The 23,411-nt window shown below is 58.8% G+C and overlaps 1 protein-coding gene across 1 annotated transcript; it reads right to left on the bottom strand.

Moving 5' to 3' along the window:
• Nucleotides 1-2,079: 2,079 nt before the first annotated feature.
• Nucleotides 2,080-23,082, bottom strand: SCARF2 (scavenger receptor class F member 2). The gene is made up of 11 exons (XM_057381906.1): nt 22,691-23,082; nt 17,419-17,477; nt 15,802-15,903; nt 14,999-15,518; nt 14,679-14,897; nt 14,215-14,343; nt 11,711-11,814; nt 11,519-11,636; nt 10,042-10,163; nt 5,722-5,874; nt 2,080-5,408 (listed from the first exon to the last, which is right to left on the bottom strand). The coding sequence occupies exons 1-11, from the start codon at nt 23,065-23,067 to the stop codon at nt 4,204-4,206; spliced, it is 3,108 nt and encodes a 1,035-aa protein (XP_057237889.1). The 5' UTR covers nt 23,068-23,082; the 3' UTR covers nt 2,080-4,203.
• Between the last annotated feature and the right edge of the window lie 329 nt (nt 23,083-23,411).

The raw sequence follows: 23,411 nt of genomic DNA, 5'->3' as shown, positions 1-23,411 counted from the left end.
ATTTCCCCATGTGTAATGCAGCCACAGAAGTGTCAGCTGCATATATAGTTATATCCCTATAACCCTGCCCAAACCCMTTCACAATCCCCCCATTCAGCACAAAATTCCCTCTGACACTGCTGCCCCCTTCCCAGTGAACACTGAGAGACAATTTTCCTAGATTGTTTTGGGAGCCCTGAGTCGTCTCCAGTGTGTTTGGTTCTCATTGGAGTTTCCCTTCCGAGTTTATTTTTGGTAGGGCCTGAAATAGGAAATGAATTGTTGGCAGCAGGCTGTCTTTTATTGCTGCTTGCCAGCCAAGCCAAAACAAACGCACCGTTGTCCAACCCAATGGCTCCTTCTTTGCTTTGGGAAGTCAGKAGGAAACGGGAAGAAGATCAGTGTTGCAGGGTTGGTGGAGGACAGGATGAGCTGAAAGTGTCACTGTGCTCCTCTGATTCCATGGATGAGCTAGCTGCTGGTGGAGCAGAGGGCTGGTGGCTCCATCACAGACACTCCCACAACTTCTCCTCAGCAATGGCCACCTCGTTGTTACCAAAAGCCCTACCTGTCTRTCAGGGAAGGTAGATCCTGCTCTGTCTCATGAGAGCAGAACACCCGATTTCTTTACATTATGACTGGTTTCAGCTGTTTTTGCCTTGAGGTCAAAGTTTTCTGCCCCAGAAAGCAGCTCAGAACAGCAAGTATCATTTCCTGGTGGAACTCACAGCTGCAGCAAATGAGTGAGGTTGGTTGGTTGGATGGTTCAGCCTCTGCTGATTTGTGGACCCCTGCTGGTATCTCTCATGGGGAGCTCTCAGTCACAGATACCCAACATGCAGCAGGGGGAAGAAAGCCTGCAGGATGCCTGGAAAAGGGATTCGTCAGCCCTTCACAATGCTGAGCTGTGGCAATACCTCATCCATGTCCTTGACAGCCCAGAGTATCACAGGGTATTACTGTGTCCAGATTCTGAGCTGTCTGAGGTGGAAAAGAGCCTGGAAGCAGCAGAAGAGCTCAGGATGAACATCAGCTTGTTGTTTTTCCTCAGAGTAAGGCAAAGGCCATAGTGGGAGCTGCTGGGAAGGGCACAGGCAGTCACCTGAAGGAAGTGTCCAGATGTGGACTCCTTGTTCAAAAGGGATGTGAAGAAACTGGAGAGGCCTGGATTAGGGATATCACCATGCTCATGGAGCTGGCACACATCGCACCAGGAGAAGAGGAGGGGGCAGGGCTGTGCTGGGGAAAGGGTTCTGAGAACAGCCAATGGCTAAGGTCACAGAATCACAGAATGTCCTGAGCTGGAGTGACCCCCAGGATCACCCAGCCCAGCCCCTGTYCCTGCCCAGACCCCCCAACAATCCCCCCTGTGCATCCCTGGCAGCGCTGTCCAAACGCTCCTGGAGCTCTGGCAGCCTCGGGGCCGGGACCATTCCCTGGGGAGCCTGGGCAGTGCCAGCACCCTCTGGGGACWGGAGAACCTTTCCCTGTTACTCAGCTTAAATGTCCCCTAACACAGCTTCATGATGAAGTTGAAACCTTCTTGGTGATGCTGGATGATGTGATGGAGTAAAACAGTCACCAGATGAAGCTTGGAAGGTTCAGGTGGAATCTTGGAAGAAAATTTCTCCCCAGAGAGTGACCCCAGAACAGTCAAAGTGAGTTGGGGCATCTCCACCCTTGGAGAACCCCAAGACTTAGCCTTTGATRTTGGCATGGCCATCCTGATGTGGTGGTTGGGCTGGAGCCGCTGGTGACCAGCCTGCCTGCCTGTCTATGACATGGAATTTCTGCATTTATCCACAAGCTGCTCACTTGCAGGCTCTCCTCTGGCTGGCTGGGACTGTGGTTGGAGCCCATGAATGGGCTGATGCCTGGRTTATCCTCTGCTGTCCCAGGATAGTCTGGGAACCAGGGAGAGCTTACAGCGCCCTGAAGCACCAGCCACWGCTTTGCTGCCTGCATGAGCGATGATGTGCCCTGAGAGGAGGCTGGGGTAATTCCCAAATTCACTTTGMTGGGTCACCATCATGAGCATCATGGGTGGCTCCCCTGAGTGCCCTTCAGCACTGACATGAACRGATGTATGTAAGAACCATGTGATGTCTTTGAGAAACCTTTCTTAAACTGTGTTTAGTTTTGCACTTTTATTGCCTGARTTCAACTCCTTTCCTTCTCTTTTCCTAACTTATGAGTAGTTACTAATCTGAGTGCCTTGGAAGCCTCTTCAGTTCGTCTAATGGCTTCTGTGGTGGAGGGAGAGGGGCTTGGATGCCATCCCACGTCTCACAGATTCAGTGCCCCCATTTTTCTATTGATTTTGTCTGTTTTGTATCTGGTGACATTGAGCTGATTCATCCACTCCTTTTTCTGGAAAGGATTGTGTGATGTTCCAGGTCTAGTTTCAGCCACTGTCCTCATCTTCCCAAATAAAACTTGAAGGAAGGGGGAGGGATTGTGAAGGAACTCTGAAAGGTGACCAGGAGCCTGTGAAGMAACATTGTGATGTCACTCTTGAGCTTTGTGTTATGTGATGATGCTTCTCCAGCCATGCTGAGCGATGCCCAGGCGAGGGCCAGAGCCCCATCCCCTCCTGAGTGCTGGGCTGGGCTGTTTGCAGTCCTGGTTCCAGRTGGTCTTATCCCAGTCTGGTGTCCACCAGCTTCCTCCATCACCTCTGAGATTGCTGTGGTTGATCTTCTGGCCKGGTGGTCTCCTGGGCCCTCCTCCCCTGCTGTGGGCAGAGCTCAGGRTGGCTCAGTGCTGGGCACCAATGCTCCCAGCTCCTCTGGAAGCACACAGCCCCAGTTCTCATRGCAGGGAGAGTCCTGCTTGGGAATCTCGGGCAGAAGCTGTGTGGGAGAAGCCTCAGCTTCTGGGCTGCCCCTGGGCTTGTCCCAGCCTTGTCCTCTGGCAGCATCTGTGCCCAGGGCTGTGTGCGGACCCCAAAAGCTGCCAGGGTTGGCAGCCCTTGGGCAGGAGGTTAGAAAGTTGGGCTCAGAGCCCCRCACCCTTCATGTCCCTTCATTTGTGCCCCAGCACCCTGAGCACCCAGGGCTGGGCTRTCTTTGCTCAGTAGCCAGAGCTCTTTTGGACTTCAGGGTCTGACTCAGGCTACACCAAGGAGTGCCTGCCCACAGGACCAGTCAGCCATCGGGACAATGCTGGATACTGGGGAAAGAGGAGCTCCTCATCTTATCCTCAGGGCTCCTCTCTGGTGCCTGGTGAACATGTGTAGCAGCAGCCCCARTGGAGACCTGCCTCCCACCCTTTCTGCTGCTTGTTACCACCTGCCTGGTCAAGGTCATCCACTGCTGCAAGGTCATCCATCTCCCCACTGCATCCCCTCAGGACCAGGGAGCACCCAAACAAAGCTAGGTGTGTTGCCTGCYCACGGGAAGGCTGGGGCAGGGAGAGATGGCACCCAGCTACGGAAGAAATACATTTTTATTAGGAAAGCGCTCTGCAGAGGTGCCAGGCTCTCTCATACCAAAGTAATCCCTCCAACTCCACTGGATGGGATGCAGGAGCCCGAAGGGTGTCCAGCTCCATCCATAAATAGTGCTTCCTCCTGGCCAGGAGCAGCGCCCGGGTGGAGGGGAGGGAGGSTGGAGGGTGGCATCGGTCGAAACCAGCTCGACCCCACTCCGGCAGGCACCGGCAGTGGAGAGCTGTGCCTGGAGGGCGTCGGGGCAGGGGGGCTGCTGCCAGCGATGGATGTGGGGCACATCCCTGGCACTGCCCTGGACACTGAGCAGCAGCTTCCTCCCTCTCCCGTGCTCCTCGAGCCCGACAGACCGGAGTGGGACGCGGGAAGCGAGCGGCTCGGTTACTGCAGAATATACCGGGGCATGTCTAGTACAACAAGCGCTGCTTATGCGGTCGATAATACTGCTACAATAAAGAGGGGAGGGTTGGTACGCCACACACGGAGCCCCCCGGGTGGCGGCCGGGCCGGCCCCTTGTTGTCCCGCCCTGCGCGGGGACGAGGGGCGAGCTGAGACCCGGACAGGGAGCAGGAGCAGGGCACAGATGGAGGGACCGGGTCCTAGGGCGGGGGGGACTAAGGCAAAAAAAGGGGATGAGTGAGGTGGAGGGGGATAAAGGGCGGCTCAAGGCTCTTCCAGTGCCCCCTGCACAGTCCAGGCTCCCACGTCCRCTGGTTGTGCTGGCAAATGTCCTTYCMGGTGTGCGGCCGGTGCGGGGCCAGTGCCCGTTTCCGGGTCACTGCACTGCTTGAGCAGGCACAGCAGCTGCCCTGGGCGGCTCCAGGCTCGCTTCCCGGCTCTTCTTCCTGGGAGGCTTCTTAATGGGGGTTTTCTTGGCTGCCTGCTCAGTGGGGAGAGCCTGATCCTGGCCGCTGCCSGCACTTGGCTTCTCCACCCACTTGGGCTCCCCGGCTGTCGTCTCGGCCGCTCCAGGGATCAGTTTTTGMAGATGAGGAGAGGTGGGCAGCAAGGGTTTGCTGGTCTTCTGGCCGCCGGCGGCCGCCGAGCGCTTGGCTTTCTGCGGAGGGGTGGGCTTCTCCCGCTGGGCACCCACCCCGTTCGCCCGGATGCCTCCGTCGCCCTTGCTGAGGCTCTGAGTCTTTTCCTTCAGCTGSGCGGCCAGCTCGGAGGCCAGCTGCGGATGCAGCGGCTCGGAGCGGGGTTTGCTGGAGCCGGGGCTGCGAGGAGCATCCCTGGTGTCCCCAGCCCGCCGCTCCGGCTGGAAGGCGCCCATCTTTCGGAAGGCGTTCTGCACCGCCCCGTTGATGCTCTCCATCGGCTCCGAGCCGGCTTTGCTCCTCTGCTTCGGCTTGGAGGGTGACTGGGGCTCCCCGGCGAGACTGGATTTGCCCTCGGGAACGCCGGGCTCCTTCGGCTGCTTCTGCGCTTTCTCCTTGCCCCGGCCGCCGCCCTTCTCCTCCGCTTTGCCCTGCACATTGGCCGACGTCTCGCTCGGGCTCCTCTTCCTCTTGGCTAAGCCCTGCCCCTGCTCAGGGCTGCCAGAGCGGGCGGCTGCTTGCTCTGCAGACTGACTGGGTGCCGGCAGCGAATTGGACTGGCCGGGGTTGTACCTGCCGTGGATCCAGGAGACTTTGGGCTTCGTGGACGGGTCTGGAGGACGGGGCTTGGTCCTTTCCGGGGATGGCGGCTTSCCGGGGCTGCGGGGCTCCGTAGTGGCATCCTCCTCCTCCTTGGACTGCTTGGAGAGGCGGGCGACCCGGGCGTAGAGTGCGGCGCCGGCCGAGCCCGARCCGCAGGAGGAGCGTTCGCTGTCCGAGGACTTGAGCAGGGGGGTCTCACTGCTGTCAGCCGGGAAGGCTCTGACAGAGCCCGTCTCCTTCAGGAACGTGTATTCGCCTGCTTCCTCCCCGCTGGTTGGGGCCACCAGCTTGTCCCCGGCGCTGGCGGGTGTCCCTCGGTCCCTGCTGTCACCCACGCTCTCTGCAGGAGGAGAGCACAACGGTGTCAGGTGGGATGTACCTGAGCAGGGAAAGGACTGACAYGCTCTTGCAGGACAGTGTCCTTCCACTTAGGCTCCCAATCAGGGACCTCCTGGCTCTTAACCCTGGAGCAGCAAATGCCCGAGGGAGCTCTGAAACTGCGTGGGAGGCAAGGCTGGAACCTGCACCACTTCCTGGGGCACGAGGAACCAGGGTGACACGGTCCCCACCACGYGAGGGTGACACCTCTCCATGGAGCAGGCTCTGGTGATGACCCTCAAGTCCTCTGGGGTTGCACCCTGTTCCCTGCTCACCTTCGTGAGGGACGCAGTACACGGGCCCCTCGTCCGTGGTGTCAAAGGAGGAGAAGGAGCCACGGGATGACCAGGACGGGGAAGGCTGCTCCACCACGGAGGGTGGCTCGATGAAGCTGCAGTTCAGGGTGTTTTCCAGGTCATGGTGGGCCACTRTGAGGGCAAGGAACTGTTGTCAGTGCCCGTTCTGCCGAACCCCCGGTCCCTGCTGCCAGCCAGGAGGGTGGGATGCTGTCCAGCTCCCTGCTGCCCAGTTTCCTSCTGGGTGTCAGGGACAGGGCAGCATCCAAGGCATGGGGACACCTCTCACTGCACAGTCCCACCAGGTCCCTTGGCCAAGTGGCCACAGAAGCCACCAACCAGCAGTGGTGGTGACCAGCATCCCCCATGCCTGGACTGTGGGCAGCAGTGTTCAAGCCCCCCTCTCCAGCTGCCCAAATTGAGGATACACGTGGTGGAAGGACAAGCCACTCAAACCCCTTCATCCCATAAGGACTTGGTGAGTGTCCTGSTGGTCACCCAGCACAGCCACCCTGCAAAGACAGTCCTCGTACTGTGACTGTCCCCCTTCCACAGTGAAGCTGGTTCTGGCTGATGTCCCATCACGGTCACTCTGGACCTGCTCATGTTCCTGACCATGTGTTTGCTAGCACCAAGTGGGTTTTCTCTTGTGGGCTAAAACACTGGTTACCGTGAGCTTACAGATGGTAGGACCTTCCTAAGTASGACAGCAGGTCTTGAAACTCCCCTAAAGCTCATCATGTGCCTCCCATTCCTCCTTCAAAAGCTGCTCCCCGCTTGACACCAGCCTTGGATCCACAGCATCTCTCTGGGGTTCACACCTGAGCTGGCAGCCTGCAAAGCCACACCCTGGGCTCACACCAGCAGCTGCAGGGCCAGGCTTTGGGCATCCCTGTGTGTGGGATTTGCTCCTCAGGTGTCAGAAGTACCAGTGTGGCTCTCAATCACATGTCACCCTGAAGATGCCAGGGCTAACCCGAGCCCTGCACCCCACCACATCCCCTTTCCAAGCAGCAAAGCTCAACCAGCCCCAAGGCTGATGCCAATCATGGGGAGCTTGGGAGGAGTGGGAGTGGGTGTCCATGAGGACTCTGGGATCACTCTCTCATGGTTCTGCTGCTACTTTTCTCTGCTTCATCCCGGTCTTGAGACCAACTGGCCACCGTGCAAACAGAGCTGGTGTTGCCATCCTGATGCTGTGATTCCAGGAGATTTCGGGGACCAGTGACAGGRATATGCAGGAAGCATCCACATTTCTCCCAGCCCCAACAGCCAGGGAAGAAACTTCCCTGGCAAACATGCTGGAGCCYCCAAGCCTTCTGAAGCCTCCAGGTACACTGCATATCCTCATTTTATCCTTTGGCTGTGTCCTGGGTCTCACTGGAGTCCTGGAGTTGCCTTGTGGCCCTGAGTCCCAGCTGCTTGTCACGCCTCCTCTCAGGAAGCATCTCCCTTCATCCACTTCCAGACGGCTGCTTTTAATTTTCTCTTTTTGGTTTTTATTACAAGGGAAGCCATGTTGGAACTGCTGTTTCCCCCTCTTTGGGCCATTTGTTCTTTAAATATCTCTGCTTGGGGTTTTTTTTTCCCCTTACTCCAAGAAGCCAAACTWTGCAGGGGCGAGTGTGCAGCACTGCTGTCATTTTAGTGGCCCTGCAGTCTGAAGCCAGATTCCCTAATAATGGATAAACGTTCCAGTGGACATCCAAATAACATTAAAAGTTATTTACTGTAAAACAGGGATGTGCTGCAAGAATCAAACAGTCCGGGCAGGCAATTGCAGCATGACTGGGATGGAGCTGGGATTGGGATGCAATTGGAATATTCAGTCAGAGGTTAAAMATACCTGGAAATATCCATGTACAGCTGGAACCCTGTCTGTGCGCGGGGTTTTCACAGAATATCCGGAGCTGGAAGGGATCCACAGGGATCACCACTTCAACCCCCTCAACAATCCCCCCTGTGCATCCCTGGCAGCGCTGTCCAAACGCTCCTGGAGCTCTGGCAGCCTCGGGGCCGGGACCATTCCCCGGGGAGCCTGGGCAGTGCCAGCACCCTCTGAGATGACCTTTTTGCAGCCCTTGCTTGAAAGCAAGGCTCTGCCTGGCCTTGGAGGCAGCCTGTCACCATCCCAGGGAAGAAAAGCCAGCAGAATGGGGATGGGGACAAATGCATCTACTGCTGCATGGCTTTCTGGGAGGGTTGGTCTCTCCTYCCAGCTGGGTGCTGCCTCAGTTCTGTGGGTACCCAAGGATGATGCTRAAGCTCTGGGCACCTGGGGAAACCCCTCAAGGTGTTTTGGGAAATGAGCTTATCCAGCAAAAAGACCAAAATATTATCAAGCTGATAAAAAGGGTCCCACCAGCCCAGAAAACTCTTAGTTGCTCAGCTTCKCTATTTTGTTTTACTAACACCGTTTTTCCTCTGGTGGTTTGTCTYTTCCACTTGGCTTCTCTGTGGGTGGCCCCTTGGCAGAGGGGCAGTGCCAGGAGGTGAAGGGAGGGATACTCCTACTCAGCTTCAGGAGGGAAGAAGCTGGCAAAAGGGATTGAAAAGTGGCAGAATTGGGGAAAAAAAAGCATCCCCCTGCTTCCTTTGCAGGGGCTTCCTTTGATCATCCTTCTGCATCTTTGTGCAAAAGCACATGGAAAAGGAAAATGCAGTCAGTGATGCTGAAGCGGGAATTAGTGGAATTCAAGCCAGCAGCTAATTTTCTCCCTKTGACCTCCTGCACTGACTTGACCCTTAGGATGGGGTGCTTCAGCATCCCTGGAACCCTTCTTCTGGGGCAGGACCAGCGTGGGGATCTGGCCGCTGTGGCTTCCACAGCATTGGGGGAGATCATGATGTGGCACCCTAGTCACCGGGCATCAGGAGAGCAGCTGCCACGGGCAGCCAAACAGGACCCTGTCACCCTGGGGTCCCCAGCCCCAGTGGGGCTAGAGGCATTGCCAGACCCTGTGTCAGTGGCACTGGGAGCTGCTGGAACCCACACAGACCCCACTGTGCTGGATGACACAAGGCAAGCCCTGATCAAAGCCTTTCCCTCCAGTGAAATGACAGCCTCAGCCCCACAACAGACTGCAGGAACAGCTCCAGCCCTGCTGGGACTCAAGACTATCCTGAGCACCTTCAGCCTTTCCCAGGGCCACTGCTGCCCTGTGTACACAGAGCAGTTGGACTGGTGCCAGCTGCCTGCAGGCAGCCCCCCATGAGCCCCCCTGCCCTCACCGCACACAGGCACCCTCTGTCCTCTCCGAGCCCTTTCTGGCCCCTTCCACAAACACAGCCTCTATGATCCTCTGTTATCCTTGCAGCAGGAATGTTTCTTGGGCCCTGGCACATCCTGCTCCAGGGCTTTGCTGGCCCCACATGGCAAGGGGTGATCCCCCCAGCTTGGATGCTGAAGGTTGTGCACRGTGTGAAGGTTGGGGGTCACCTCTGTGTCCCACCTGGGATGAGGGATTTAGCCTCATTCTGAGCCACTGTGTGCCAGGACGTGGCTGCTCCAGGGGTTCCACCAGCATGGCATGCCCAGGGAGGTGCTGGGCTCAGGAAGAGGGGYTGGGGCTGAAGCCCCTCCCAGCATGGGGTGGGGATTGCTGCCTTCACCCCAGGTTTAGTCAACAGGCTTGCATGAGATCCCCAGATCCCAGCRCTGGGAAGGGGTGCAAGTGGAGTTCAGAGAGTGCAGGGGACAGCATCCCCCATCTGCTGGGATGCAGGGGGTCCCCAACAGCAGTGCCAGGCCAGGGGCTTTGCCAGGTGTGAACAGCTCCCTACAAGCCAAKTCTGTGCCTGGGCAGAGTGGGAAGCTCAACCCTAATCTCTGCCCCTCCACCCCTAACTCTGCTGCACAGCTCTGCTCTGATAGCAGGGTGGGCATCCCACCAGATGTTCTGGCTCCAGGCAAAGCTGGAGCAGGGTCACCTCAGAATCAAAAGCACTAACAAGGAATCTTGATGAGTGACAGGGACCATTCCTGTCCAGGGGAACCTCAGGAGAGTAAACCCAAAAMTACTCAGCAGAGCTCCAGAAGCAGGTGCAACCTGTGCATCCTCACAAAGCAAAATGTGCTTGGAGATCTGGAAGCTGCAGACAGAAAGAGCTGAGCCCTGTGAGCCAGGCAGCTCATACCAACCACTGAAATGCTCCTAGGGATCCGTGTGTCCCTGGCACTGCCYTGCCATGCTCACTGCCCTGCTTTGGGGCTAGCAAGGGATTCTGTGAGCCACACACACTGCCTTGGCAGGAGGAAAACCTGGCTCTCTGCACCCTCCCCAAGCCCCAGCACCTTACCCATGACCTTGGGCAGCTTCTGGCGGCGCAGGGGGATGCGCGGGAGCTTCATCCCAATCCGACTGAAGCGCCCACACAAACGTCTCGGAGGCTTCTTGGCTGCTGCTGGGTCCTGGCTGGAGCTGCAGAAAAYGCAATGGCGCTGTCAGAGGCACTGTTCCCCTCCCTGTGTTGGAGACAGCCTTCATGGGCAACAGAGAGAGGCAGGAGCTCAGGGATGCTGCAGGTGCAAAGGGGTTTTGATAATGGGGTGGATCAAACCAGGACTGTCCCCAGGCTGCAAGAGCTGGGGACCCACAGAGGCTGCCACCAGCTTGCACACCAGGATGTGGAGCAGTGCCAGGGGATGGTGGCAAGGTTGGATCCAACCACGGCCACTAGCAGCACAGACCCAAAATACCTGCAACGCCTGATCAAAGCCCAGTCTTAAAAAAAAAAAAAAAAATCATCCCAACCCAAAGCCAAACACGTGGCTTCTCTTTATTTGCTCTCTGGTTTTGAAGCCTCCTGGGGCTGCATTTTCAAGCAATTTTCTGCAGCCACAGGAGTGAGTGGCTTTGTGTGTTGACTCAAGGGAACTTTTGCTATGCCCACCAGCCCCTGCAAGGAACCGTGCTGGGACAGCACCATGGGTTACCCAGCAGTCTGGGGACACAGTGATCTGGGCACCCTCAGTGAGAGGAAACTCTCTGGAGCCATTGTCCCTCTCCCTGTGCCACTCCTCAGCCACTGTGTTTGTGCTTTATCTGCAGGATAATCACCTGCAGCCCCCAGGCTCTCCAAACCAGCTGTGCCAGGCTGGAATYGAGCTGGCAGGGCTGCAAGGGGAGGCTTCGGGAAAATTCCTATTCAGTGGCTGGTGGCACGAGGGGTTTTTCTCTGCAGCCAGAGGAGCTCCAACAGCCCTCATCTCTTGCTGAGCAGCACAAACCTTTTCTCCTGCTGTGGTCTGTCCTCACTCCTATTCTTATGGTAGAATGTTAACCTGGTGCTGCCGAAATGTTGCCAGTGTCCTGAGCTTTCTGCAGGAACCCACCCTCCCAGCCCTGATCATCCATCCCCATGTGGGAGAGTCAGCATCCACCTGGTCCCCCAGGCCTCATCTCTTGGCCCAAGGGTTTGTTCTGAGGCTCTCAGCCATGTCTTGATGCCTTTGTTGTATTTCAGGGCTCCCTTTGCAGATCAATTCCAGACCCCAGAGACTGGAGGGGACTTGGCTGGTCTCCATGAAGTGACGGCCAGCAAGAGAGAAACAGAGTCAGGGAGAGCAGGAAGGGGTTCCCCAGGAAGGGCTCACCCTCGTGAGCCCKGATGATGCAGCAGGACTGCTCAGACCCAGGTACCCACACGGTATCATGCGGGCAGCACAATTCTGCCTCAGTTTCCCTGCAGCACTGCTGTCCCCCCRTCAATCCCAGACCCCACTGCTCTCYCACACTGCCAGCCTGCTGAGATCCCTCCCGGCCCCGGCACTCACCCGCTGGCTTCATCCTTCTTGCGGCAGACGCAGCAGCAGCAGAGCAGCGAGAGCAGGAGGATGAGCAGCAGCGCCAGCAGGGCCCCTGCCCCGATCACCCCCATCCTCTGGTTGGCCTCTGCAAGGCAGAGCCGCGGCTCAGCCCGGGGCCGGCGCTGCGGCAAGAGCGCGGCCCCGGCCCCCGGCACTCACCCATGTGGCAGGCACCCGTCAGGGGGTCGCAGGTGCCGTCGTGGCATCTGCAGGTGTCGGCACAGTTGGCTCCGTAGCGTCCGGGAGGGCAAGTCAGGTTACAGCTGGAGGGAAGGGCTGGATGAGAGAGCTGCATCCCCACCCAGGCACCCCAGTGGGGCCACTCAGCTGCCACCTCCCAGATCCTCCATGCTGCAGCTCCAACACTCTCCAGCTTGCTCTGACACAGCTCCAACACACCCGGGGGAACCCTTAACCCACAGGGATCAGGAACCCATCAMCAACGCAGAGGCTTTGCCCAGCGCTCAGGGGATTTGGCCCAACTGGATGTCAGACACTCTCACTGCTCTCTGCACGGGATATCACCATTAGACAAGTAATTAGGAAARGTCATTAGACACAGTAATTAGGAAAGGTCCTTAACCCAGCGGTCACATCTAAAGACACCCTGATGTCACACACAGGGATTCCAGCTCAGCTCAGTGGTGATGTGGCCGCTGCACCCCAAGCTCCACCCCCCATCAAGGCAGAGCCACAGTGGCCACAAGCTGGGGAGGTGCCCAGATCTACTTTTTTTTGGCCTCCAAGAAGGAAAAACAACAGAGCAGCCCCTAAGACCCTCCCAGTTGGTTATGCCTGGTGTCAAATCTCCACTGCTGGTAAAATKACTCCCTGATGGTGTCACAGAGATTATGGGGACACTCACGAATGGGCACCAGTCCCGAAGTATCAGGAGCTCAGGCACAGAAAACACACRTCAGGCACGTGCCAAAGCACCGAGGCCTCTTGGTGTCAGCGGGTCCAACCCAAGCTGCCTTCCCAGCTGCGGGCCAGGCACTGCAGAGCAGGACCTGGATGGAGCTGGGAGATGTTGGCAGCACTGCTGGGCACCAAACCCTSGCCAGCTGCATCCCAGCTGCGGTGGCTGTGGCTGGAATGAGCCATGGGCCTCAGCCCAAGCGCGCTCCCCTGGGGACACAGCTGCCCCCAGCTGTGCCCCGAGGTGGCTCAGCCCATTTCACACTCCAACAACTTGTAAAGTGCCACCTTGGCCAAGCCTTGTGCCCGCCCTACGCCTGCTGACTGCCTGTCATGTGCCAGTCGTGTGCCCATCATGTGCCTGCCAGGATGGCTGCTGAACTTCTGCGTCTGCTCTGCTGCACCGGGGAGCAAATTCAGCAGAGCAGGAGCAGGGATGGTCCCCCAGCAAGGCAAAACCTCTCACCCCATACTTGGCTCACACTTCTGCCCCAGGCTGAGATTTTGGGAGAACAGAGGAGGGTGATTTTTTCCAGGGGAGACCTGACACGTCTGGGAAAGATGGAGAAGATAAAGCACTTCGTGCACACAGAAATATTTTTTTTAGCAGCTGCTCCTTTAGCCTCCTCCTGACACAGAGCTGAGAGGGCACACTGCATGGCATGGACATTGCTTCTGCCTTCATTGCAGAAATCCCCTTTTTAGCAAAATTATACCCTGCTGACAAAAACACTGGTTTGGACACAGTCACAGGATGTGCCTGAGCAACCGTGACATTCCCAAGCCTGCCCAACTGCACTGCCTGGCACAGCTCAGCTCAAGGTTATGGCATCMAGGCTGCATCCCCAGCATCCCCCCTCCCCACCTTCCCAGTTCTGTGCCATGTCTCAGAACAGGTCAGTCCACACTCTGCYCTCTGGCACTGTGCCGAAAGCATCCCCACACTCCCCTGGGGAGCACTGAGACCCTCTCATCTCTGCCTTTGCTAACAAAGGTGGCCCCAATGCCCAGGCCAGGCGTGCTGAACTGGTGCCAGTGCCCAGCAGCTCTTCCAGCACAAGTCGTTGGCAAAGCCCCACAAAAAAACCCCAAAACCCAAAATGCAAATGCTCCCTGTTTTTATACCCTGAGTGAAATGTTAGCATGGGCAGGATGCCAGCTCCAAATCCCTGTCCCTGTCCTCACTCTGTTAATTGCTGGGAAAACCTGAGCATCATCCATCAGGACCTGGGGGAACAGTCTGTATGTCCCAACTGGGTAGAAAGCGCTTTCCATATCTTTTCAAATTTCAGCTCCACGCTGGGAAAAACTACCCAGGAATGTGAGCAGACCCTCGATGGCCCTTGTGCCCCCAGACAGGGGAGAGAGGCCTGGGGAAGACCCCAGCCAGAGGCAGAGCTTTCAGCAGGAGCCCCCACAGATGCCATGCCTGTGAGGCTGTTTGTTATTCTGGGATGTGGTTTTCTCTCTTTTTGGATAGACATTCCACCCTGGACTTAAAAACCCCCAACAAACCACCACTTTGTTGCTTTGTTTTTGCCAAACAGGCCATTTCTAAAGCACAACACCTCTTGCTGCTCTCTGAATTCTTCCTTCCCCCTCTGCTCACCAAAACATCTGAACTATTGCCAGGAGCGCTTCCCCTGCAGGAAACCTCTCAGCTGGGAACAGCGCAGGACACAAGGGGGCAGGAGGTGCCTGAGCATCACCTGTGCCCCGAGCAGTGCTCACCGTGCCTCACTTACTATGTGCCGTGGGAGCCGGGGTGGCAGAGGCACTGCCCAGTCTCGAAGTGGCACTGGCCATTGACGCAGTCGCTGCAGACGAAGGCGCAGTTGTCCCCGTATGTCCCGTTACGGCACTTGGTTTCACACCTGGCAGGGATAAGGGCAAGTGGCTGAAGCACCCATGGCACTTGGGGACCTCCAGCATCCCTCCAAATGCAGGGAAACGGGGCTGTATATCACTGTGGTGGCCTGTGGCTTCTGAAGCCTGGACAGGGGTACAGGGATGGACTGAGCCCACTGACATGGCCATGGAACTGGAGGGAGCCTGCGAGATGCCCTGCCCTATGCCCCTTGGGCTCCACTGCAGCTTTCCTGCAGACTCTTGTGCCCAGGATTGGTTCCAGGGCTGCAGAACCCTTCGGTGACCCCATTCCCAGGAAGAATGAGGGAAGCCAGGCTCTCCAGAACCCAGGGACACTCACCGGTCTCCGATCCAGCCCGGGTTGCAGTGGGAGCACTTGCCATTGATGTGATTGCAGGTGTGGCCATCCTTGCAGGGGGGACAGAGCTTCTCGCAGCCCTCTCCGTAGAAGCCGGGCGAGCAGGGCTGGTCGCACTTGGTGCCATTCCAGCCCGCCTCGCACGTCAGGCAGCGCCCGTCGGCCACGGTGCACGGCTGCAGGCTCTTGCACTGCCCACACCTGCAATGGCCCAGGGGAACCCGTCACCCAGCACAGCCCAAATCCTCCAGCTGCCGCCTCCCACCGGTGCCGGGTCAGAGCCGGCAGGGCTGGCCACTCACCGCCTCCTGCAGCCTTGGCCGTAGAGGCCGGCCGGGCACGGCTCGCGGCAGTACTTGCCCCGGTAGCCCGGCTCGCAGGTGCAGGTCCCGTCCACCTGGTTGCACTTGCCCTTGTAGCACTGGCAGTAGCGGTCGCAGCGGGGCCCGAAGGTCCTCTCCCGGCACTGGCAGCGCCCCGTGAACTGCTCGCAGGGCGAGTTGTTGCAGGAGCATTGGTTGTTGCAGCTGCGGCCCCACCAGCCTGGCTGGCACAGGCAGTTGCCCGTCTGCTGGTCACACTGCGAGTTGTGGCTGCAGTAGCAGGAGCTGGAGCACTGCGGGCCCCACCAGCTGGGCTCGCAGGTGCACTTGCCCGTCTTCTGGTCGCACTTGCCRTGCTTGCACAGGCAGATGTTCTCGCACTTGGGGCCCCAGCGGTTGAGGTTGCAGGTACACTGGCCTGTCACATCCTCGCACTGCCCGTTGGGGTGGCAGCTGCACATTTCCTTGCAGTCGGGCCCCCAGAACTGCCGGGGACACTCTGTGGGGAGAGCCATCACCCTCAGCACTGTCCAGGGGGACAACCCCACCACCAGGCACTGACAGAGACCCCCGAKCCAAGCAGCATCTCTTGACCACAGTCCTCCCTCTGCTCCCCGCAGTGCACTGGATGTCAGAGAGGACCCCAGCAAAGGGACAATGCCCTGGGAACAGAGCCAGAGGACAGGCGAGGGCAGAGCAAGAGCTCCATCCCTGATGGTCTGCTCTGGAAAGTCACCCCAGTGGACCCCCCTGAGGACACAAAGGTGCCCGCCRCTACTCACTGGTGTCGCAGTTGGCACCGAAGTAGCCATGGCGGCAGCGGCACTCGCCGGGCCTGACGCACACCTCATTCTCCTTGCAGGTGAAGTTTCCCTCGCACACGGCTGGACAGATGGACAGACAGCAGGCATGAGCACCAGGACTTGCTCCCTAAAGCCCCCCAGAGCCCCCCAGAGCAGGAGAAGGGCTGTGCAGCGACTGTCTGAGTGCTGCTGAGCTGCGGCACTGTGACCATCCTGGTGAGCAGCTGCTTGGGCTAGATGGAACCTTTGCAAGAAAAATGCCACCAGCCTCCTGCCACCCAGCTCAGCTGCGTCCCTGCCACCCAGATAGGATGTCACCCATCCTGGCCACCAGCCTCCTGCCACCCAGCCAAGCCCTGTCCCTGCCAGCAGCTGCACCCAGTGCTGTTGTCCCTTGCTCAGCTCTGCATTGCCAGAGGGGAGAAGGCCACAAGGGATGGAGGGGTTGTGGGCACTGCCATCCCAGCACTGCCTCTGCCACGTGGCCACCAGCCCTCAAARGCCACCAGCCCCTCTCCTGCAGAGGGGACCTTGTGCTGAGGCCGATGCCTGGAGCCAGGCAGGTGCAGGACGTGGGACAGGCAGCACCACAGTGCAGGCAGTGCCCTGAACGAGCTTCCTGAGGCACTGGGAGAGAGAGACACAACCACCCAAACCAGCCACCTTACCTGGGAGCTGTTAGAGCTACGGTGATGGATATTATAGAAACCCCTAAAATAGACAGATTACACAGGTTAGGAACAGTGAGTCTAAAGGTTAGAGCAGGTTGGGGGGCAGGGCAGGAGTTGGGGACAGCTTGCTGTGGGACCAATCCCATTGTCCTGGCAGATCCTTCTCCCTTCCAAGGGGGCCACACCCCATTCCCAACRCATGCAGCGAGTGGTTACAGGGCTCATGCACAGTGGGTTAGTTGGTTACATGGGCTTTGGTCCCAAAGTGCCACCTGCAGCTCTGCCGGGGTACAGTGAGCCCCATGGCCAGCTGAGACTCAGGGGGAGCCCCACAGGAGCTGCYTTCACTGTGGTGGCAGTGCAGGGAACGACGCTCCCAGGGTGTCAYGCTGAGCATCCATGCTGGGCTCATTGTGGTCCCCAGCAAAGAGCTGTGGCACCTTGMACGGCCCCAGCCTGAGCTCGGTGGGCTTTGGCAGCCCCAGCTGGGGCCACAACAGACACCTGCCTGKTCTGGGAAGCTTCTGCTTCACCTGACTCTGGCTCAGCTCCCCACACTGCTGCAGCATCCATGGGGAATCTCAGTCCCAGCCCTGTGGCTGCACCTTCACCCTGGGGGACACCTCACTGGGACCTCCTTCCCTGGGACCCTGAACAGCATCCCCCAGTCCTTAGACCCAGAGTTGGCTGGAAAGAAGAGAAACCCCCAGAGCTCTGTGAGCCCCGACACTGGGGCTGAGCACCCATTCCATCCACACAGTGCTGGCTTGAAGCACTGCAGGGAGGCAGGACTCCAGCTGCAGAACTCCAGGACAGGGGTCCCAGCCATGGGACACATTAGGGTGGCCCCTGACAGTGGTGGTGAGGCCAGGAGGGTTCAGTGAAGGATGGGCAGAGCCCAGCGAAGCAARGTGCTGATGTTTACCTATTGAACACTCGCTCCCTTGTTGCCTCCATCCCAGGCAGCACACGAGTGCCGAGGAGCTGCAGGGATAAAAAAAAAAGCATCACAAATAGTTACAACCCTCAGAAAGTYCTGGTGCTTTCCAAAAACCCACTGGGAGGACCAAAGTCACGATCATGAGAGGTCCTGCTGGGGGCTTCTACACCTTCAGAGGGGAAGGAGAGCTCTTGGCTCCTCTCCAGCACACAGGGAGTTAATAGATCTGCTGGGGGATCCCATGGGTGTTGCTAGAGATGCCCCACCAGCCACTAAGGTGACACCAGGAGTAAGAACAGGACCAATTCCTCCCATTAATAAAGAGTGATGAAAAAACAAGTCACRTTTACAACTTCTACACTAAAAAAACATACAAAGACTCCTCCACAAAAGCTGGGAWAAAAGGGAAAGTTCCAATGTCCCAGGGAAAAACATGACTTAAATSGCAGGCTTGGTGCTTGGTGGCCAGGGGATGGCACCTCAAAGGCAGGCTGGAATCACCTGGCTGGAATAACTCGAGTACAGCCAGCTCCTGGGAAGGTCCCCATGTACGAGCAGGGGGMTGCCAACTGTGGGCAACTAGAATGTGTTCCTGAGCTCTTGAGAGTCCTGGAGTGCCGCCACCTCCAGGGAGCACCAGGCACAGCATCATCAGGCAGGATGTTTTTGGCACCAGCCTCACCAGGATGGGGGCTCAGACCCACTGGGATGCTCAGCTSTCTGCTGCGAAGTGAGACATGTGGACACCACACTTTGTCAAAGAAYCCCCCAAGCAAATGTTTGGGGGCTCATGATGCTGCAATTGGGTGTGGGGTATACACTCCCTGTGCCATGGCCCCACAGAAATCCCTGTTTGGGGACCCCTGCTCAGCCCTGGAGCCACCCACTCATGCTCAAGGTGACCCACACTGCTTGGTCCCACAGGCGAGGAAGCGATGCTGGCGGGTCACAACCGGCCCAGGCAGACGCTGCAGTCAAGGAAAACTTCACCCGGGCTGGTCCGGCGGCGCAGAGCCTGGAATGCATTTGGCTTTTTTTTTTTTTTTTTTTTTTTTTTTTTTTCCCTTTTCCTCTTTATATGTAACAAATGCAGAAGAGGAGGAGACAGCGAGGAAGTATTCGCTCGAAACCCAGCGCAGTCACAGGACCACGTCTGGCTGCCAGASCGCCTTGTCCTGGGGCCGGGCAGGGAGCTGCCAGCAGCCCCTTGGCCAGAGCGGGGTCCTGGGGCTGCAGCTCACGCTCCGACCCCTCGGCCGGCAGCACCCGCACGGCCCAGCCAGGAGCAGTGTCCCCTTTTCCTGGTGGACAGTGAAAAGTTGGAAAGGAGGCAAAAAAGAACCACAAAAATGATTCAGGGCCTGGAAAAAAATGTCTTGCAGCYGGAGCCTAAAATAGCTCCATCTATGCAGCCTGGGGAAGCGGCCGCAAGATGCTGTGATGGCAGCGGCACAAACACCCCCACGGGGACCCCGGGGGGCAATGGGGGGCTCTGCTCCCACTGAGCAAGTGAGGGAAGGCAGGGGGTTAATGGCAAAGGGGGGTCRACCACCAAATCACCTCCCCGAGGACTGGGTGGGCTGCAGTCAAGGCTCTTCTCTGCAAAAGGCTTCAGGCYGTTCCCCCAAAAAAGCTTTGCTGGCTGTGCTGGAGTGCTCAGGCACAGGTRGGGAAGGGTCCATGGTGCTCTTGCCTTCCCATGGTATGGCCAAAGCCTCACTGTTCCACCTGGGGTTGCTTCCACCACTCCATCCTTCAGAAATTCAGTTTGGTTGCTTTTCAAATGAAACCATCGCAGGTTTGCAAGAGGAAACTCCTCTACCTTGGAAACCTGCCTCCAACAGCCCAGCCTGACCACAAAAATGGGCATCATGGGGGATGTGCCAAAAAGTGATGAAAGCCCTGAGCTGATGGTGGGGAGCTGGGAGYTACTGATGGTAGGAGGGAAACACTTCAGCCATGAACTGGGGGAGGTGAGTGGCACCGTGACCACACCAGCTGTGACCCAGCCCACCGCCTCACAGGATTTGGCCTTATCTGCTCCCTGATAGCTAATCTCTCCTTCCACATGCCTGCTGATGGCCTCCCACACCCTGCTCAGCCCTCACCTCATTTATCAAAGGCTTTGACAACAAATRAACTTGGTCCTGTGGCAAGGAGAGGTAGCCAGGGTGCGGCACTGGGAAACCACTGCCCCCCGTGTGGTACGTGGACTGATCCCTGAGCACAGCCAGCTYGCTGAGGGGCAGTGCTGTCTGCAGGCTACCAGGGCTCATCAGAGCATGCGACTAAAAGATGTTTTATGGCTCAGCTCCTTGAATAAGGGCTTGCTCCATGTGCCCCCGACCACTGGGAAAGGATAAGTGGGAGATGCGTTCAAAAGCATCCTGTCCACCCACATGGACACGGCACTACAGACATCCACAGCGCAGATACTTTCCTTCCTTCAAAGTGCTACAAATGCTGGGAAAAAAAAAAAGAAAAGCTGCCTCAAAACTGTGGCCAGGGCTTGAGAGCTCAGCTGATGTGAAGGAAAAGGAGTGGGATGTGTGCAGAGCTGGAGCTGTCATCTGCAGGGATGAGGCCTCCATGCCAGCCTTGTCCCCGGGCCATGGCCATGTCYTGTCCATGCTGAGCATCACTGGGACCTCAGCTAATGATCCCAGGCTTTTCACAGAGGCAGAATGCTTTTCTTGTGCATTAGTATCTTACACTGCTCCCTGAAATCACTTTACCAAGGGCTACAGAGAGAGCTCTGAGGAAGGAGGGATGGCTCCTCACCCAGACCAGCAGAGCTTGCCCTGAACAGCAAGCAGCAGACTCACATCTCTGAAAACAGGAGCAAGACTTTAGGCTCAGCCGGGAGCTGCTGTGGTCCCATGTGAGACCAGGCAGCTCAGCTGACTGGATTGGAGCTGCAGAGGAGTCCAGCAGACACCCAGCACATCCCTKGTGCTCAGAGCATCACTGGCACCTTCCCCATCCCCAGTGCTTCTCCATCCCTGCSCCACTGCTCCTTCCAAGCATCACCCCAGTGCTCCTCTGTGTCTCTGTGCACCACTTGGTGGCACCCAGCTGGCACGCAGGGCTCTTGGGACCACTGTGTCCCAGGCAGTGGCACTCCCCAGCTGATGCAGCATCCTGACCCCAGCCTCAGTGTGCAGCAGACAGATATCCCCAGAGCAGGCAGGAGCAGGATTGTGGGCAAAAATAGAAACCCTTTCGGCAGGGAGAAAATAAGGGACCAAAGATCGGAAAAGAGAGTGTTAGCAAGAGAGCAGGACAGGGACAAAGCAATGCCCAGGGTGCCACCACTGGCACCTTTGGTCATGCCACAGGCAATCAGTTATAAAAGAGCTTAATTTAAGGACARATTGAATTTAGAGCACAAAACCCCAAAGAGCCCCAAATATGCTCTTTTCTTCTGCCCTAAATTATTACTTGAATTGCTACTTGGGAACCAGGTCTCAAGAAGTCACATAACCTTGAGCCGTCCGAAACCCATGGTGGCATCTCCACAGGAGGTCTGGATGGGCTTCACAGAGCCAAGGGTACRCCAGCCTTGGGCAGAGGACACTGGGACCTCCTCCCAAGGCCACCTCGGTCCCACAGCCCCATGCACAGGGCAAGACCTGCAGCACTGGGGCCTCGAGGCCATGGGGGTGGGCTTGGATGGTGACATATGGGAGGGCCTCCATGCCCATTGTAGACAATAACGATGGGGGTGGGTGCCAGGTGGATGGGTGGGCAGGGAAGAAGGGTTTGCAGAAGGGTGTGGAAAATGATGTAAGCATCATCTGAGCTTCCTAGGGACYGCCCCACCATCCCCAGCTCTCAAGCTGCCTTCAGGCCCTGTTCCTGCYGGACAATGGACACCACCCACCTGGTGCCACACCACCCAATGGCACTCACAGGTGGCACAGTGAGCGAGTCCAGACCCTGTGGTGYCGGTGCAGCCTCTCCCCCACCTTCATCCAGTGGGGATGGGGGGGTCCTTCTGCAAGGGGGAGCACCCTGACACCGCATCCCCAGCACGTGGGACAGGATGCCACGAACAGGCTGGGGATGCTGCTCAAGTTCCCTCTGCCAGCCCTAGATGTGGTGGCAGCTTTGCTGGGCAGGTCACAGGCAGCCGAGGAGGACTGGCTGTCTGTCAAGGAACAGCACGGGTGGGAACTGCGGCCGCTCTGGCTCGTGAAATGCCTCCTTAGGAAACTYAGGCTGTAATTTGAGGAGGGGGCACCAGCGCCCTGTGGCCCTGCTGAATGGAGCCATTATGCGGCCCCTCTTGCTCGCAGCACATGTTTTCCTTGTGGACTCGTCTGACCCCCTCACAGGCGAGATGTAAAGGTGCATTTATGGCCTGGGCCCCCCCATCAAGGGCGGGGGATCCGGCTCTCGAGGGCGGGAGGCAGCGGCTGCGGGCGCTCTCCCCCTTAGCTGGGGCCAGCCTGGCCCAGGAGTCTGGGCAGCAGCACCAAGCCTGAGCGCTGCAGAGCTCAGCTGAGGTGATGCTCGGCAAAGGGACCTGTGGGACACCGAGAGCACTGGCACCAGGGACAAGGCAGTACCACCTCCTGGGACCCTGCCCCAGCCAAGCAGGCAAGATGTAACCCCCGCGACAGCTAGACAGTGCCAGCACCCACTTTCTGAAGCCAAACACGAGGGTCATGAGATTGCCACCTCCACAATCCACAGCAGCTTGGGGCAGTTCCACCACGATACCCAGAGCATCCTGTATCCCACCAGCCAAGGCTCAGCAGTGCGACCGGTCCCCGGGGGTGGCTCAGGACCGGCCCCCGCAATGCAACCCAATCCCGGCGGGCACCCAGGACCGGCTCCCCAGCACAGATCATGCCCAGGGATGCAGGATTGCCCTCCGTCCCTCTCACGACTGCATCCCCAGAGACACCCAAACCTATCTGCCTACAGGAGAACCGGCCTCGGACATCCAGGGCCGGCTCCGGAGGCATCCAGGACCGGTTTCCCGCAGCCCCCCGGGTATCAGGACGAGCCTCCACGCTCCCGGCCCCGCTCGGCTCAACTCCTCACGCCGGCTCCCCCCGCCTCAGCCGCGCACAAGACGGACTTTGTCTTGGAAGGCGCCCAGCGCCGCGGCTGCCCGGGATGGGGGATGGACCGGTGAGCCCGTCCCGTCCCGTCCCGTCCCGTCCCGTCCCGTCCCGTCCGCGGCCCCGGCCCCGCACGGCGCCGGGGTCCCGTCCCGCCCCGCACACCTGCCCGCCCCCGCTCCTACCCGCCGGCCCTGCAGACGTTCCTGCCGCGGGGGCTCAGCTCCTGCGCGGCTCCGCGGCTCAGCAGCGGCAGCAGCAGCAGCAGCACCGACAGCAGCGCGGCCCCGGCCCGGGCGCGGCGGGGCGGCCGCAGCCCACGGGCCGCCATCAGCGGCGGAGCGGCGGGACACGGCCGGACCCGGCACAGCCCATCCAGGGCCAGGCGCTGCCCCCCCGCCCCGGCTCGGCCGCTCCCGGTCCCCGCCCGTCCCGGTCCCCGCCGGTCCCCGCTGCCGCTCGGCGGGCGGAAGCCGCGTTGCGATCGCTTCGCTGCCGCCTCCCCCGCGCCCCTCTCGGCAGCGGCGGGAGGGGCTCCGCCGCCAGCCAGGAAATTCCGCATTGGTTCCCCTGACGGTGGGCCAGGCTCCGGGGGCCGCTGCCGCCGCCGCCCCGGCCCCGGCCCCGGCCCCGGGCAGCGCCGCCTCGACGGCCCCGAGGGGCTCCACCGGGTGGGCAGCGCAGTCGAACTCGGGGAGGGTCCCCGAGGGGGAATGGGAGGATGCGGAGTCCTGGCTTCCAGAGCAGCCCGGGGGTCCAGTAGCTCCCGGGAGTCCTGGGAGTCGTGGGAGTCCAGTGGCTCCGGCGTCTGAATGGTCCGCGGTCCGGTAGCACCGAGGATCGGCTGTCACGATGATTTGGAAGCTCCAGAGCCCCGGGAGTCCCCAGCAGTCTGGTCCCCGGGGT

The sequence above is a fragment of the Malurus melanocephalus genome, unplaced genomic scaffold (assembly GCF_030028575.1).
Source record: "Malurus melanocephalus ecotype Western Australia unplaced genomic scaffold, MMel_1.1 scaffold_540, whole genome shotgun sequence".
NCBI lineage: Eukaryota > Metazoa > Chordata > Aves > Passeriformes > Maluridae > Malurus > Malurus melanocephalus.
Note: the sequence above shows the minus strand (reverse complement) of the source record. Positions and strands in the feature narration are given on the sequence as shown.